Consider the following 17351-nt stretch of genomic DNA (forward strand, 5'->3'; position numbering starts at 1 on the left):
TCAAAAAAATAATTATCGAATTTAAAGAACCGACCATGTGCATTTTGTTTATTGGCCCAAAAAAAATAACCTGTGCAAAATTTCAGCTCAATCGGACATTATTTAGGGGTGCCTCAAAAGCACTCAAAGCTCCCCCCTTGGAAGATTTTCGAGGATCAAAAAATCAAAACTTTGAGCGCTTTGAGGCACCCCTAAATCATGTCCGATTGAGCTGAATTTTGCACAGGTTATTTTTTTTGGGCCTATAAACAAAATGTACATGGTCGGTGTTTCGCTGCCTCCCTAATGGTCATATTGCCTCACATGGTGGCCCATTTCGCCTGCTTTCGATCGACGGAAATGGAACACATTTTTAAAAGCGTAAATTTTCCAAATAAATCTTTTTTAAAGCATATCCATGCAATAAGAGACGAATGAACTCTCAGAGTTTAAAGTCTCTCTAATTCAATACCTACCTTCCTTCCATGCAATATACAATTTATAAATGTTCCTACATGTTTTAGGACGTTTCGTTCTTAGGGGGACCATATTGACCCTATGTACCCTACTTCCTGGCAAATTTATCAGCGATAACGAATTCGAATTTGCTGGGGACATCTCCTCAGCTTCCGATTGTAAGTTCCGCTACGACGCGTAATCTGATTCATACGAATAATAATTGTGCGTTCACGGAAACGCCTGAATACATCATACACGGTCGAATTAGCCACTTTCAGCGATTTCGTGATTTTGATGCCTGACCTTGCCGGATTTTTAATGTGGGTGTCTAAGATCAAATTTCCTGTCTCGACTCACATCCTGCACAACTTTTTCAAAAGGGAACGGAACAACATTTTACCCTTCAAAAGGTACAGGTTTTCAAACAATTTGCTGTCAACAGATTCCGGATACGCCTACTATGACCATTGCTATAAAATGAACAGTGATTCCGGATTCCAGCTGAATCAAATCTTGATTATTGCACTGATGCCTGTGAAGACAAAATTCCAACAGCACCCCAATTTCACTTACAGCCGGCACATCACGCGATTTTCAGCTACCGGAGGGCATAGTGCTCCCGTTGTCGAGTGGTTAGCGTTACGTAATATCATGCTGGGGGCTCGGGTTCGATTCCCGTTCTGGCCCGGAGATTTCTCGTCAAAGAAATTTCTTCCAACTTGCACCGCGTATTGTAAAGCTTGCCACTCAGAATACATTCAAGGCGTGTTATTTGGTATAGAAATTTTAACTAAGTTATTATAAAAATGACGCAAATTATGCAACGTTGAGATGGCGAATATTACACTGGGAACGTCATTCAAGAACATGACATACGATAGTTCGTTAGGCCATCGGTTAGTTTACATTTACTAGTTCCCCACGGTTGCGACGTATAACTCTCTGTATCTCCGAGAGTTGACTTTATTTATACTTCTTAATACAAATGTATAAATGACCGATACGCTAATAGAATCGTTTCTGCGGAGCTATTTTTTTTTCTATTGCAGATGGTAAAATCAACCTATAGTTATTTTAGTTTAGAATGAATTCACCTTAACTGTGGCGAATGTTGTCTACACACGGAGCCCACTGATGACTCTTACTTAAACCGACATAATTGTTCATACTTTAGAGGTCATTTGGTGCAATTGCATGAATATCAAATTTTGAAAATAGATTTTCAACTTATGGAAATTATCTACATTATCTAGGGATAGTATAAGAATGAATCTCAGACCGCCGGCAATGAATGTGAGGTAAATAAAAACGATATTGCTACTCCAGTAGCGGGGTTGAATATTGCTACTAGAAGAGATAAAATATTCGCAACAAGATCAAGATTGTTTGTCTGACGGTTTATATATGCTATAGGCTGTGAAACCCCATCGTCAGGGGTTACAGCAAGGTGGGTGGTAGAGGGATTAATATCTCAGTTTGTTTGTCGTCATCTCCACTGCACTAATTTGGGTAGATGACAGCTCCCGCTTCATTGCCTGGCCGGAGTCTCACGCTTCGGTTGTGAAAAAGTCTTTAAGCAATGTGGTCCTTCGTTTTTCAGCAACGTCCATTTGATTTTCAAGGGCAGCACGGTGGGTCGTCTCTGCGCGTTCTATTTTCCACGACAAATTTTCAATCTCTGCCTCGAGTTGAGCCTATAATAGGAACACTTTCAGCTCTCAGAGTACGTGAGTAAAATAGTATCGAGTTACCTGTTGATACTCGAAGAGATCTTTCCGAGAACTAGCTTCCATGTAGTAAGCGTATGGATAGGTGTACTGAAGTGTATATCTACACTTTGCCAACAAAGCAGCAGCATCGAACAGATACTGCCAATCGATCCAGGTTCCAAGACCATTCATTACTTTATCGTTGATGCGAGCCTTCATACGGTCCAGGGTTTGCTGTTCCAGTTCGAGCGATTTCGAATGGTTCTCCCAACGTTCGTAGTAGTGAAGGTACTTTTTGAGAGCTTCGCGTGCCTACAATATCAATTCAATTGAGCAAATGAACATGAGATTTGCTCTCTGTCATACACTACCTGAACATGCACCGATTCGTGAGCAATGTTGGGATTCTCCTTGTATCGGGAACACTCGTAATATTCCGACCCGTGTGCTTTCCAGTTCCCCAAGCACATCCAACAAAACTCATACTTACAGCTGAAACACTGCATGTGATTACAGCCACCGTTTTTCTCTATGCATATGTGACATTTCGGGCAGTCCTTCGTGTGGGCACTGATGTAATTGGCCGTTTCACTATCATCGGCACATTTGGTGAGCCACTTGCGGATGATTTGACAGTCAGTTGGGGCGTGATAAATAGATCCACATTTGAAGCAAAACGCAGATTTGCAGGATTTGCAGGTAGCCTTTTTGGGGCTTATGTCTGTGCTGCGAATAATAATCTGAGAAAGCGAGTTATTGTCAGCGTCCAACCATGACTAAGCCTTGTTACAAACCTTGCAATTGAGACCGGGACAAAACCGCAATTCCGGGTGTGATTTGACGTAATCAGCAAAAGCAAACTGCTGATATCGCTCACGTACCATTGGCTTATTCAGCAGATTAAGTACCAGGTCCTCCGGCACGCGTACCTCGCATCGCTGTTCCATGCAACCAATTTGGGTCGTTATTCCTTGGTCTATTTGAATCTCGAAATGCATTGCCCAGCAGTCTCGGCAAAACGAATGTTGGCAGGAGAGATGGTGAAATTTTTCAACCGCTTGGACGGTAACGCAAACCGGACAAATGTGGGTTCGATACAGCTGAGATGGTGCTGTAATTGGTTGCCCTCTCACACTACTAGTGCAAGGAACGACTGCCACTGCTGATGCACCACAGGCTGCAGAACTTGCTACACTTGAGATGGGTGCCGATGAGGTGGACGCGATTGCTGCTGGTGCAGCTTTGATGCGTGCGCTGATCAAAAGACTGGATGCGTTGTTGCGATATTTTTCCACCACATCGGTAGTGTTCCATTTATTTTCGTGCAGCAGCACCTTCGCCAGGGATGGGGTGATTTGGAGCTGGTTGCTGAGTTTCTCAACCGATTCGTTCAGTAGCTTCTCGACTTCCTCCACATTGAGGCACTCGTACACGAAATACTCCGGGTCGGTGTGCTTCGGATCGATCTGGTCGATATCACAATCTTCTAGGCCTGTTGTAGGGAGATATAAACAGGGAACGGAATTATTAATTTAAATTATACGATTAACAATGCTGCATTGGATTGTTTCAATAGGTTAGGAAAAAGGTAACAAGAGGTGGAGACACATAAAAAATGCCAAGTAAGTGATAATAAGATCAACTGTTACTCTGCCACATATATTTACTAATGAATCTCATTAATCATAAACAGGGTGTTGGAGAGTTGACGCAGAATCTCAGGCGAGGTGATTTATATATTTAGCTGACCCGGCAAACTTCGTCCCGCCAAAATTTATTTTTCGTTATCACATCAACGTGTTCTTACTAAGCGCAGGTTCATGGGTCCAATCGCAGAACTGTTCATGGATTGATATTCTATCCTTTAAAATTATTTTTTACTATAAAATTTCAATACTTCTACCAAAACTCCACATTATAATATCAGATTAATTTCAGACACAATTCTCGTGCAAGATTTTTCATCCACTTGCAAATAACATGTTTCTCCGTTACATGGAACAAATGTTTGATACAGAAAATATGATAGAATGGAGACAGTTCTAAATCGGACAATTCCTTTCTCGGGTTTTGCTCTTATCAACAAATTTGGCGATCAATTTTTATTCATATAGATAGAATACGATATAGGAGTGCGTTTTATCAAATTAAAATCCATTTCCACTTTCGAACGAAAATCAATTTCGTTACCGCAAACATAAAATGGACTAACACTGCTTGTCAATATGTAATTGTAGAACACATGCGAATTGAATTTTTCGAATTTTCCCATTTTCCTTCTGAATTTTCTGAAAAATTTCAGTTGTCATGTTTGGTTGGAATATGTGTATTATTTTTATGAAACCCCCTCTCCATTCCAGAGAAGGGAGGGGTGTCATACCATCATAGAAACATTTCTCGAACCCAAAAACCCTCACATCCCAAATTTGGCTCCATTTGCTTGATTAGTCCTCGAGTTGTTCAGCATCCTCCCCCTCCGCCTCTTTAGAGAGGGGAAAACAGTGTCGAACAACTATAAAAATAGAAATTGTTCCCTAAAACCTCCATATGCCAAATTTGGTTTCATTTGCTTGATTAATTCTCTAATAATGCAGAAATTTGTGTTTCATCTGTATGGCAGCCCCCCCTTAGAGAAGGGGGTGAAGTGTCTTACCACCATAGAAACCTTTATTGCACCCTAAAACCTCCATATGCCTAATTTGGTTTCATTTTCTTGATTAATTCTCGAGTAATGTAGAAATTTGTGTTTCATTTGTATGGCAGCTCCGTCGATGGTGACACTCCGGGAGGATAATATTCGACATCTCTTTCAGTCTGATCGGATGGTTTTTAGTGTCAAGATGTACAATTTACAAGAACGTGTATTTTTAGTGAAATAGTACTACTCAAGCAACCGAAACCTTAATGAAACTTTGTCCTCTTATGGTAAGAATTTTAATATTTCTCGTCGTCGATTAATTCCTCTGGGGTTACATGAAGGACCGTTGCTATGTTAATAAGCCACAAAATTTGGAGGAACTTAAAGAAGTAATAACTCGGATTTTCAACAACATCGAAGTCGTAATGTTAGAGTTGTGCATGAAGAATTTTGTTCACTGAAAGACTCTGTATATAATTATCAAATGTTATAGGTCCTCCAAATCATTTAAATTTCAGAAGACCTTAGAGTCAATGAGTTCCATTGACTTTGATTGATATGAACATAAAACCCAAGTAATCTTGTCCCCGTTTACATCAATGGGATATTAGTTTCTCATGGTCTCTCAAAGAATTTTGAGTTATAAATAGCATTAATGTTACGCATGATCTAAACTCTCCTATTTGATGTATACTTTAAAAAAAATGTATACTTTACATAAAATACATAAGCACTATAGTGTTTATTTAGCAAGTATGTATACTATGGAAATTTTTCCAAAACAACATTCTCGAGCAGGAGGAAATACTTACTACATTTTGATCTTGATACCCAAATTTGGTTTGGACAAGTCTGATATACAAGTAAAATACCAAAGAATAATAAAAAAAATTGGAGAGAAATAGCTTTTCAACACCAATATTTTATAATTTCAATACCACAGTCACATTTGAGCAGTGTTGCTTTGGTATTGAATGTGCTCTTTTTAGTATTGAAATAATATCAAGTGACCCGATGAAAAATTATTCCAGAATTTTAATACATAGATCACTGCACAAATTAGTTCACGAAGACGGAGTTTCCATTAGTTGCAATTTTCAATGTCCGTATTCAAATGTTAACAAATGGGAACTCAAACAAACCACGCAGAAAACGCGAACCGAAAATTGATTTTGACGTAAAATTGAAAGACTACGTCTTTCAGGGAGGGGGCCAAATCATAATACAGGTCACGTTTTTATGAAATAAAGTTAACGTTAATAACTATTTTCACTGTGAATGAATTCTCATGATTTGCATACCAATCGAATCGGAAATTCTCTAAGATTTGTGTTGTTCGATTTTTTTCTGGAAATTATAACGTAAATTATTAAATTTGCAAAATACAAAATGTACTGAAAAAAGGAATAAATGATTACCGCCTAAAAAGGTAAATAAAAGGCTTGATCGTGATTCACGGTGAAAACGAAATTTTCTAAGGATCCGAAAGAATTCATCGATTCAACAAAGCCGGTTCGGGATGCATTGGGTTTTCGGTAGAAATCGGCGTTTTCTGTGTCTCGTGAGAGCGACGCAGCTGTTCTAGTTCTTCGTATCCCTCTTCTTTCTGTGGTTCTTCTTCTCCTGGAAGAGTTGGATTCGCTGTATACGGTTCTGTTTATATCGCTGGCAGTTCTAACGGGTAGCTTGAAGCAGCACCTGCTTGCATCAATCGCTTGAGATTGTAGCGTCGCGGGCCTCGGCGCCGAATGTTGCTTACAACGGAGAATTCTTGGGTACAGTTGAGGTTGTGTGAGTTGAGAGTTTTGCACGTTGATGATGCTGAAGTTGAAGAATCGGCTCAGAATACTCAACATTCGTGCGTTGATTGGCCACCACCCAATCATCCACTTTCGCATTTTGCCTACCACAATGAAATCTGTGCTCAGCTCATTTGTGTTGCCGTCGGTCTGGTAGCTGGTATGATCATCGCGGAACGTACGTACTGTAGATCCTCTACTGCACCCTACCTGCAGTGCTACGATGTCAATCTTGCGATTCAACAATTGTACGGAGGGCACACAATTACTTGCGATAGCATTGAGAAATCGACAGTTTCACGTCCCGATTTCCCGCTTTCATCATCTTGGTTTAATTCGCAAAACTTCTTTATCGATGATTTTTAGATTGCTTGGGCATACACATGTATTTTGGGCTTTAAAATCAAATTATATTCAAACTATGTGCCACAAGTTATACTACTTTCGAATATGCTTGTTCATCTATGTTCCTAAATGGAATGATGTAGCAATGAGGGAGAAGAGTGAAGGCTATTTTTTATCGAAAATATATTTCGCGCTGAAACTGATACAAGAACGTCATAAAGCTTAAATTCAACAGCACAAACAGTGCCTTGACATATTTTTATCAAAAGCTCCAATGGAAAACACGCGATTTTGCTATCACATTGTGTTGTCAATAAAATATAGAGAAACAGCGACTCCCAAAAAAGCAAATGCAGCCATATGTTATAAAGGACAGAGAATGATTTGTGTGATTCGGCTTGTGTATTTGTATATTATTTACCTTCTGCTTCAAAGTATAGTCCTTTCATGAAAACCTAATTGAGATACTCGAGCATTGACTGATGCTTCCAGTCTGAACGAAAACAAAAAAAAAACGCTAAATAATCGGCGTGAAAAGTTCCAGCCACGCTCAATTGCTTTGTTTCTTCTCGAGTGAATGGGGGGATGGCGGTATGGCAAAATAGGAAACCCTAAAGTAAGAAGTCCGTCCGCAACCTTCCTTGAACTGATGTAATCACTTCCAGCCGATCCATCACCTATTATGAGTTGGATATAATTTCATTCTACATCGTGCGGCGCTAATGCTACGAACATCTTAAGTACATTTGCTCTCGATTCGTTGTCGGCGGCGATTCGCTAATGCCCACGTAACCCATTATTCATCACTTGTGCGGTTTCCGACGACGAGCTTCCTCTATCTATAAGTTGGTTTAAAATAGAGTGACATAAATAAATAATCCTATTTGTACTTTTCAAATTCATGGCACAAAACTCATAGATACCTAGCGCTGACGGTAGCAGGAGCTGCAGTAATTCTACCTGTTCCCACGAAAAAAAAGTGATGTAATTCGCGCACTTACAATAAACATTTTTGGAACAATCAGTTTTTATTGGAACAATATTCTGGTGATTTTATAATATTCGCTTCGGTAACAATACATAGCTCATTCGACAACTGCGCAAAGATGGTGAGCCAAGTTCCACCTAATGTGAGTCCTGCCGCAGTTGGAAATTGGTCGTAAATTACATAGTTATCAGAAAGGACAGTGTGCAACTGTCTGGCGGATACAGAGTAGCATAATTCCGCCGCAAATAATCTTATTTACGAAGCAACAAATGTCATGCTATGCGGCAAACCTTCCTAATGAGTACCAACCCTTTCTTTGGAGAAACATATCCGCGCCTTCACGAACAGACACTAAATTATGCCGCTGGCAGAATTAGAACTGTCGCTCAACGGAAGGGACACACACAATACTAATGCCACACACTATTACGAAAGGACAACCAATGCGTCCTTGAACCTTGCTTGTATTTTCACTAGATCGATTTTGCAGTGCGGAATTTGGTTTCAGCCGTGACTTCGTGTTGTTGTAGTTACCAAAGTTTTTGGTAATTACTAAATCTGCGGAGCGCCAAGTGTTCCTTGTTTGAACGCAAAATTCATCATTTAACACGAAAAGTAATCTTAGTTTTAGTCGTGTAATATAATGAGGTTTAACCCTTTCTATACGGCAGTGTGCTCCGCCAGAGTGCTACCGCTGAACGGAGCACTGCGCCGAAAAGTATGCATATCACGCTGGTGTGATCGATGTGCAGTATCACCCTGATGTCGTCTATAGACGACGGTCGTAGCGAAAGGGTTACGAAAGAATCTAGGCGCTCCGATATGCGGCCAGGTAAATTCTTACGCAAGAGATAGATATTCTTGTGTAGCCCCATCCCGTTGATAATAGAAATCGTCTGCATCCATATTTTCATATTCCATAAAAATTTGTTCATTGTGTCTTGGTATCGCGTTCCATTGACTGTAACAGCATATTTCGCATTATTGAAAAAAAGAACGGCTCAATGATAAATCTGGCTTATAATTCGAACCAAAAAGCATCACTTTGAGAGTGCATTGGCATTTCTACTATCTTCCTTGGACTTTTGGAGCTTGTTGATGCAGTCAAAAATATGAAAATGTACTTTATCGGAAAACACGATTCCCATGCAAAACTCATCGTCAACATACACTCTGTCTAACTTCTATAAGACCAGGTGATGATTTTGCTGCTTTGTATCGTTGTAGACAAACAATGCTTCAATTGATATTCTAGTGTGTAGATATTTGTGACTACCATACACTTCGTGATTTTCATAAAAGCGCTGTGCAAGCGCTGAGCGTGAACGAATGTTTTCGTATTTTCAACTGTCAAATTTCTATAAGACCAGTAACCTGGTTTTTATTTGTTTTGATCAATTAAATCTGGCAAATGCCGATCGTTTTGAATTTTTCATTGATAATACTTATGAATTTTGAAGTGGTCTTATAGAAACTGGACAGCTGAATTATCATATTTTAGCACAATAAATAAACAAACAACTCTTTTGAACGAAATTGATGTTGAATATACTTTATTCGAAGCATTCAACAATGTATGAATGTATCTTGTTGAAATTTTGTTGCAACGTTGTGTTGCAACGAAATAGAATCAGGGTGGTCTTATAGAAGTTGGACAAAGTGTATACCCATGTATTCCAAGACCAATTCTGAGAACCTACGGTGCAGCTGAGGTGAACACGTTTCGGCGTCTTCGTCCCAAATATTGAGCCAATCCCTAAGGATTTTTTATTGTTGCGCACGCACATCTCGGAAGCACAACATGAGAGTTAGCACAAAATTTGCGTAATGTGATTTTGTTGAGCATGAATTTCTGTAATAAAATTAAACAATATTGTTTTCTCTTCTACTCAGTAGCGTTTCATAGTAAATTTCTCATGTTTCTAGATGACATATGTCATCATATGATAACCCTGAGTGCGTCGGTTGTCTTTTGTAACCTAAAACTTGTGTTGAAAAACTATTCATAAAGAAACCTATTTTTTACCAATTTTTATTTAAGATACCAATTTCGTAAAACGCATTTGAAAAAAACGACTTATTTTTGCGATTATCCTGCTACCTGGGGTACCTCTGCATCGCTAAAACTAGAGGTGGGTAACATCTGTGATCGTGACTGGAATAAATCGCTTCTGAAAACAAATGCAACAGAAACAACCGCTCAGAAAAGTGTAATGTCACAAGTACACTCTGTCCAACTCCTACAAGACCATCCTGATTATAGTTCGTTGCAACACAAACAGTTATAATTTCAACAAGATACATTCATACATTGTTGAATGCTTAGAATAAAGTATATTTAACGTCAATTTCCCTCAAAAGAGTTTTTTGTTTATTTATTGTGCTTAAATATGATAATATCAGCAGTCCAGTTTCTATAAGACCATTTCAAAATTTATAAATATTATCAACGAAAAATCCAAAACGATCGGCTGATTTACATGTTAATAATTGGCAACCTTGCCATTTCCGTTAATAACCTGGAAAATACGTGTTGGAATACTATTTACCATATTCTGCTGAACGGATTTCTCGATATTTTTCCACGTTTCCGAAATTGCGACCTTGAGCTCTTCAACTGTGGTGTACCGTTTTCCCTCAGTGTAGATTCTGCGTACAGGAAACCAGACATGATTCAGGTCTGGAGAGTGAGCCGGTCAGTCCAAAAAATCAAGTTTTTGGTCCTTAATCCATTGCTTAGTTTACTTGCTGGTATGAATAGTAGCATTGTTTTGCTGGAATGTGATTTTTTTGTGACGATATTCACGCAAAAACGGTAGGAGACAGGATTCCAGAACATGTACGTAATCCTTGAATGATGTGAAAGCTATCTTGAGCTTCCCGGTTGCACAGAATCCCGCCCAAACCATGCACGAGCCTCCACCAAAATTCCTGGTTGATAAATACTGTTCGTTCTTTTGTAGATCACGCCAGTACCCGTTAAAACCATCAGGACCATCCAAATTGAACTTTTTTTCGTCATTGAACATAACATATACATTGAAGAACTTTCCGTTATGGTATATAGCAAAATGTATTTTTTTGGAAACATTCTTTGTCACAACATACCATGTCCCACAGTCGGTTCATGTGAGCTTTGGCAAAACTCAGACGTCTTCCGATGTGAGATGGTGTAAGATGAGGAGTTTTAACCTTTTAAGCCCTCTTTATGTGAGGATTTTTTACCAAAACTTGACGAATTGTCACCGGAGTAACATTTAAATTGAAATATTGCTTTATTTGCATAAGCGATTCTAAGGTATTTGAAGCTGTTCTAGCTATTTTCCGCTTATCCCGGTTAGAGAACTTCGATTTACGTGGAGCTCTCTCCTTCTTACCGTATCCTTGAGGAATCGCCAAATAATTGAGCACTACTTGATGGGACTGTCCAATCCGACGAACAATTTCCCTGATACCAACATTTTCTTGGTGAAATGCATCGATTTGTCTTTCTTGTCTCTCCGTGAGCACTTTTCCCTTCGACATTTTCCAGATTTATTGATCAAAACAACTAAAACAACGAAAATGTAACAGGTCTTATAGAAACTTGGCACTTGAAAAATACAAAAACATTCGCTCAGCGCTTGCCAATCACCAATACCTACACACTAGAATATAAATTGAAGCATTGTTTTTTTTTTACAATGACACAAATCAGCAAGATCATCACCTGGTCTTATAGAAGTTGGACAGAGTGTAGGCTAGGAATATTGTGGCGCGGAAAAAACATCATGTCTCACAGAAAAAAGCGTGATTTCTATTATAATTTTTTTTTTTTTTTGTCGTAATTTATTCTGAGGTCAATGTAATGGAGGCGAAGTCCTCATTTAACGAAGATAAGAAATCGAGGCGGCCCAAGCCGTCAAGACGACGCGATCCAAAAAAACATCTTTCCGGTGAAGCGCAACGTCGTAGTACTTGACGCTGGACGGCAACAGCTGGTTGCAGACTGGGTACTTTACGAACCGCACCAATGTGGTAAGTCACAACAAGTTCCCGTAGAAGGTCCCACTGTGGTTGACGACCAGGGGGAAAGGAAGTTGCAAGCCGCCCGGTTTTTTTCGTCGGGGCTTGCGGTTAACTGGGAGATATAAAATACGAAGTGTCTGCCGTAAGTTGCCGCCTTCATGAAGAAGTATCACGCGAAGAAGGATGTGGTCTTTTGGCCGGACCTGGGGTGACATTGCGCATTTCGAAACGAGTGATTTTTGTTCGTTTCGACCATTTTTACATGCCTTTGACCAGCTTTGTTTACGAACCCAAAAATTTTACATTTCTCTACGAGACAAATTGTGCTCTAAATCTAGTACACCGAAAATATTAGGCTGTCAAAAAAGTCCTGCGGTATTTTTTTTTTAAATTTTCATTTGTTCATAAAATTAGTTACAGTCATCTGTTTGAGGTCAAATACGCGCCGTTTTGTTCGATGACTTGTTCCCAACGAGATGCCAACTTCATAATACCCCTGTTATAGAAGCTCGCTTCCTTATTGGCAAAAAACTCGGATAGCCAATTTTCACAGGCCTCTTTTGTGGCTAACTTCTGACTACCTAGCTCGTTCGCCATGAACAAAAACAGGTGATAGTCACTTGGTGCAAGGTCCGGACTATACGGGGGATGCAAAAGAACCTCCCATCCGAGTTCCCGGAGCTTCTGGCGCGTCACCAAAGTGTGTGGCCTGGCGTAGTCCTGATGGAAGACAATGCGGCCTCTGTTTATCAAAGATGGCCTCTTCTTCATGAGTGCTACCTTCAAGCGGTCCAGTTGTTGGCAGTACAGGTCCGAATTGAGCGTTTGGCCATAGGGAAGTAGCTCATAATAGTTATTCCTTGAAAATCCCACCAAACACACAGCAGAACCTTCCTGGCCGTTAATGAGGGCTTGGCCACCGTCTGAGCCGCTCCAGCGGGCTTCGACCACGACCGTTTGCGCTTCACGTTGTCGTAAGTGACCCACTTTTCATCGCCAGTCACCATCCGCTTCAGAAATGAGTCGATTTTGTTGCGATTAAGCAGCGGTTCACATGCGTCGATACGGTCAAAGATGTTTTTTTTGCGTCAACGTGTATGACACCCATACATCGAGCTTCTTTGTGAATCCAAGCTTCTTCAAATGGTTAATAACGGTTTGATGACTTATCCCCAGCTCTTGGCCGATGCTACGGCTGCTACTATGCCGGTCTTTCTCGGCTAATTCAGCGATTTTGTCGCAATTTTCGTAGACAGGCCTTCCGGAGCGTGGCGCATCTTCGACGACCTCTACACTAGAACGAAAACGTTGAAACCATCGTTGTGCGGTGGAAATGGAAACTGTATCTGGTCCATAAACTGCACAAATTTTATTGGCAGCTTGAGATGCATTTTTGATTTTGTCATAGTAATACTGTAAAATATGTCGGATTTTCTCTTTATTTTGCTCCATATTTGCGACAATATAACTCACGAACGACTTAACCAAACAAAACACTCTATATTATAGCGCCTTTATACCTTTCCAATAAGTTATAGTATGACTCGATACAATGAATACAACTAGAACTACGCGCTTACAACGACACCTCGCGGAAATACCGCAGGACTTTTTTGACAGCCTAATATGAGCTTGAAAAATATACATAATACTTAAACCATTTCGAATTAAGTTTGAATTTTCTCGAAACGAGTTACTCGTTTCGAAATGCTCAATGCGACCCCTGGCCTCAGCCCATTTTGCCAATAGATCACTAACAGATTGCTAAAACTCTCAAAGATTTACTTCAATAATTTGGAGACCAAAACAGGGAAGAAGCAGATCGCAAATTCCACGAATGAGCTAAAAACATGCCGACATTCATCTTTCCCTCGCCTATGGCTAGGGATTCGGTCAACTTACGTAAGTATGAAGCATTTTTGTACAACGCTGGATATTCCGGTAAAAATGAAAAGTAGTCCCGATCGCGATTTTCTTCGAAAAATGTGGTATATGCTCCTTGAAAGAAATTTGCGAAGAGATTACAAATTTCGTTCGAAAAATGCCCTACATCTTCATCAAGATGCATCTGCGATGAAAAGTTATTGCTTTTGAGTTTAGTAATTAACGTTATTAAAGAATTCCTCCGGACATGATTTGACTTCATTTTCGACCTTTCTAGTATACTCTTCGTGTACACTTTTAATGGCAAAATTTAGTTCCTGTTTTAGTTTAATTCTTATTCTATTGAATTTGTGCATGTATCGATGTTTGAGTTCACCGTGAGTAAATAATGGAACTGTTCATTGATGGTGTAAGGCATGTGCACAAATTACGCAACACGAGAAGAGGGAGGAGGAGCACCGAGGTTGCGTTACTTACTAGGTATTAGAGATAGGAAATTGTGTTACGTACGGGGGTGGGGGGGAAGGATGTCAAAAATTCGGATTTTTAGCGTTACGTAATTTGTGCACGACGCCTAACTACTTTATTGCATCAGAAATCAAGCTTTTATTTCCCCGTCGTTAAAATAAGATTGTTTATGCGGGCAACGAGATTCATGTCAGGGGGAATAGTATTGATGGATTGAAGTCAAGTTGAATGAGAAGGTAAATTTTTATTCATTCGTCACGTCAATTAGACCAACCATTTGCTAGAATAGTTCATCAGTCATCTTCGCTCTTAATGCCCGTCAATTCGTTGACCAGCCGTGTCCTTTACAGACATATTTGTATTAATCCTAGCTGTATTCAGGCGTCGTGAAATATCATAGGATGACGGAAGTCACCGGTTGGCACGGCTCTTTCCCTATTGTTTGTTGTGGATTGTCCAATTTGTCACCATGTCTGCTCTAAAATGAGACTGATGTTTGTTGCAGTGTCAAATTGAAGATCTGTCTACCGTTTACTCCCGCTTCACAAATTTCTTTTACTTTCGGATAATTCTTCACCTGCACGCTTCTGGTCACCATCGGCTTTACCGAGTGCCGCTTGCCTGAGATTTCACCTTCTTGGCGCTAGAGCAGTACCCATTTTTGTGGTCCACCTTGAAGAAGGGGCATTCCGTGCAATATTGCATGACACCACACTACAAACAAAGCGTTGTTTCGATAGTTTCCTAAACTCCTTATTCTGACGAAAAACGTCCCTAAGATCAATTCGATAGAATTTTCGTATATTTCTGCAGATAAAACGATAGATGAGTTATTAATATTCACAATTTGTGCACGTCTGATGGACAGATACAGAAAATTGATGCATGCATAATTAATCATTCTCAATGCCATCCAACCCGCTTATAGAGCAGTAATACTAAATCTGAGGAACTTGGCCGAATACTCATAGCTCTTCAATTCTGGAGGCCATCTTATGTGCGGAATTATTTGCATACAAACCTTCACTGGTTACTTTGCATAATTTAAAAAAAAACAAACTTTATACCATTTTTTAGAGGCGAATGAACTTCTGTGTTTAATGTCTTCACAGAATAAAGAAAGAAAAAAGAAACAAACTTGCTGTGTATACAACGAACCGAGTGATTTCAGTAGATTTTCGTAAATTTGTTTGTGACAAAAAACATATTATTTTTTAAATTTGAATGAATGTTAATTGGTTCATGTTAACGCAAATTACAGGCGTATCCAGAAAACCAAGTGCAACAAGATATTAATAGGAAACAATTGTTGATAAAATATGAACCGCAATTAAAGCGCATTTCCGCTCTTAACATTGTTGGATACTATGGAAGAATTATACACATTTGATAAAGTGACTACCCCTGCACAACTTACTACACCACTACCATTGATTTCTAACATAAACATTAGAGAAAACAATGAAATCAGACAAATCTGGCGATATTGATTTTTGTCGTGCTGAGCAACGATTCTGGACCACTGTGTTGAAGAGCCGGTCTCATGTCAAAACTTTGGTGCAGACAGTGCTATTGAATGCGAAAAACGAATAATAACCATTGTTTTTGTTAAAACTTTCATTGTATCACCTCTCTATAGAATCCCTAGAACTAAATCGGTCGTACAAAATCAACAACACGAACTGTAACCCTAGAAGTTTACCTGGTAGCATTGTTGTGCTCAGCGAACCATGCCCCCTGGACAACAAAATCACAAGATTCCTCGGAGCATTTCTCCTTCGTCCCGGAGCTAGAACTGTCACTCACCTGAATTGTAGTAATCCTCAAATTCGTAATCATTATCCGACATATATTCCATATCCGAATCACAGTCTGCCATCTTGTTACGGTTGTTCTCTATTGTGAATCCGGAACAATGCCTTTTTGTGGATATCCTGAACGCTAGTGCCCAGCACTGCACTAATTTTGCACCTTTTTTTCCTCTTTTTCAACCAGATTGTGTGGCCTTCTGAGTTCTTGGAAATTACTAATATATTTGCTTGCTCTTCCTTGACATTCGCAACGCGTGATATTCGCGGATGTTTTTATTTCACCTTGTACGGTCATCAAATGCACACTTCCTGTTCGCACTACGACACCACATTTGCGGTAGCAGCAATCCGCAAGACGACCAAATTGCACTCGAAAGCAGCCAGGTGCACACGATATACAGGTTCTAATGCGTTTATTAGATTAGGAACCGAAACGAACATCCAGCAAGCAACCAACACACACTCTCCGTTCCGTGTTTCTTGTTGCTGCAGGAGAAAATGACAGACTGCAGCAGTCTTGCCATTGGCACTGGAAAATAGCTGAGCTGTCCGGGCATCCAGATTTCATTTTTACACAGGAGAAGATTTTATCTGAGTTTGTTCGCCGTAAAGATGTGACATAGAAAAGAAGGTTGGTCCTGATTATATTTTACTCATTCATTTTAATAGAAAAGTACAATTCAGATAATGCATTATATTGATAAATTATCAAATTATAGAAAAAGTGGTTTCGTGTTCTCCAGAAAATCCAAACCCTGGCAACCCTGTAGAAGGAACATTTCGAAAATGAAATCTCGCTTAACTTTTGAAAAGGTCCTATGTAACAAAAGTAAAGAAATCAAGTTAATGGATGCACGCTATTAGTTTTCAATCATTGAATGGATTACAAAAACAATCGTTCATGTATCTACCTTCTTCATCTTTTTATCGCCGATACAAAAAATATCCAATGTGCAGATTCGTATTTTAAGCACTCGGCTGTTACTTCGGATGCCACTTTCCTCCGACGCTCGGAACGTTCGATATAGCAAAGCAGTCAAAACAACACGATGTCGTACTGGTCGTTTTGAGTTTTTGTTTTTTACGGGCGTTGTTAGCGATTTCAGTGTAATTCAACGAGTGATAATAACAATAATCTGTCTTTAGATCGAAATTCTGATATTTGGATTGCTGTTTAGTAGTTATCCTTAGAAAAATCCTCGGTCGAAAACTACTAAATACATTTGGTAATGCAAAATTAGTAGAATGTACAATTTTTTTGTA

At 39.5% G+C, this 17351-nt stretch overlaps 1 protein-coding gene across 1 annotated transcript; it reads right to left on the bottom strand.

The window, feature by feature from the left end:
- Positions 1-1363: 1363 nt before the first annotated feature.
- Positions 1364-16594, bottom strand: LOC129771324 (potential E3 ubiquitin-protein ligase ariadne-2). Its single transcript, XM_055774855.1, has 5 exons — positions 16084-16594; positions 2942-3639; positions 2519-2887; positions 2190-2459; positions 1364-2132 (listed from the first exon to the last, which is right to left on the bottom strand). Exons 1-5 carry the CDS (start codon positions 16154-16156, stop codon positions 1986-1988), a joined length of 1557 nt encoding a protein of 518 aa, XP_055630830.1. The 5' UTR covers positions 16157-16594; the 3' UTR covers positions 1364-1985.
- Positions 16595-17351: the final 757 nt, after the last annotated feature.

Source organism: Toxorhynchites rutilus, chromosome 2 (assembly GCF_029784135.1).
Source record: "Toxorhynchites rutilus septentrionalis strain SRP chromosome 2, ASM2978413v1, whole genome shotgun sequence".
Lineage (NCBI taxonomy): Eukaryota > Metazoa > Arthropoda > Insecta > Diptera > Culicidae > Toxorhynchites > Toxorhynchites rutilus.

Bases quoted from the DNA above. Each gene is read 5' to 3' on its own strand.
- LOC129771324 (XM_055774855.1), bottom strand. From the start codon at position 16,156: ATGGCAGACTGTGATTCGGATATGGAATATATGTCGGATAATGATTAC. The intron at 3,640-16,083 runs GTGAGTGACAGT...TCCCTACAACAG, and splicing joins TGAGGATTACTACAATTCAG to GCCTAGAAGATTGTGATATC. The intron at 2,888-2,941 runs GTTTGTAACAAG...TCGCTTTCTCAG, and splicing joins GTCCCGGTCTCAATTGCAAG to ATTATTATTCGCAGCACAGA.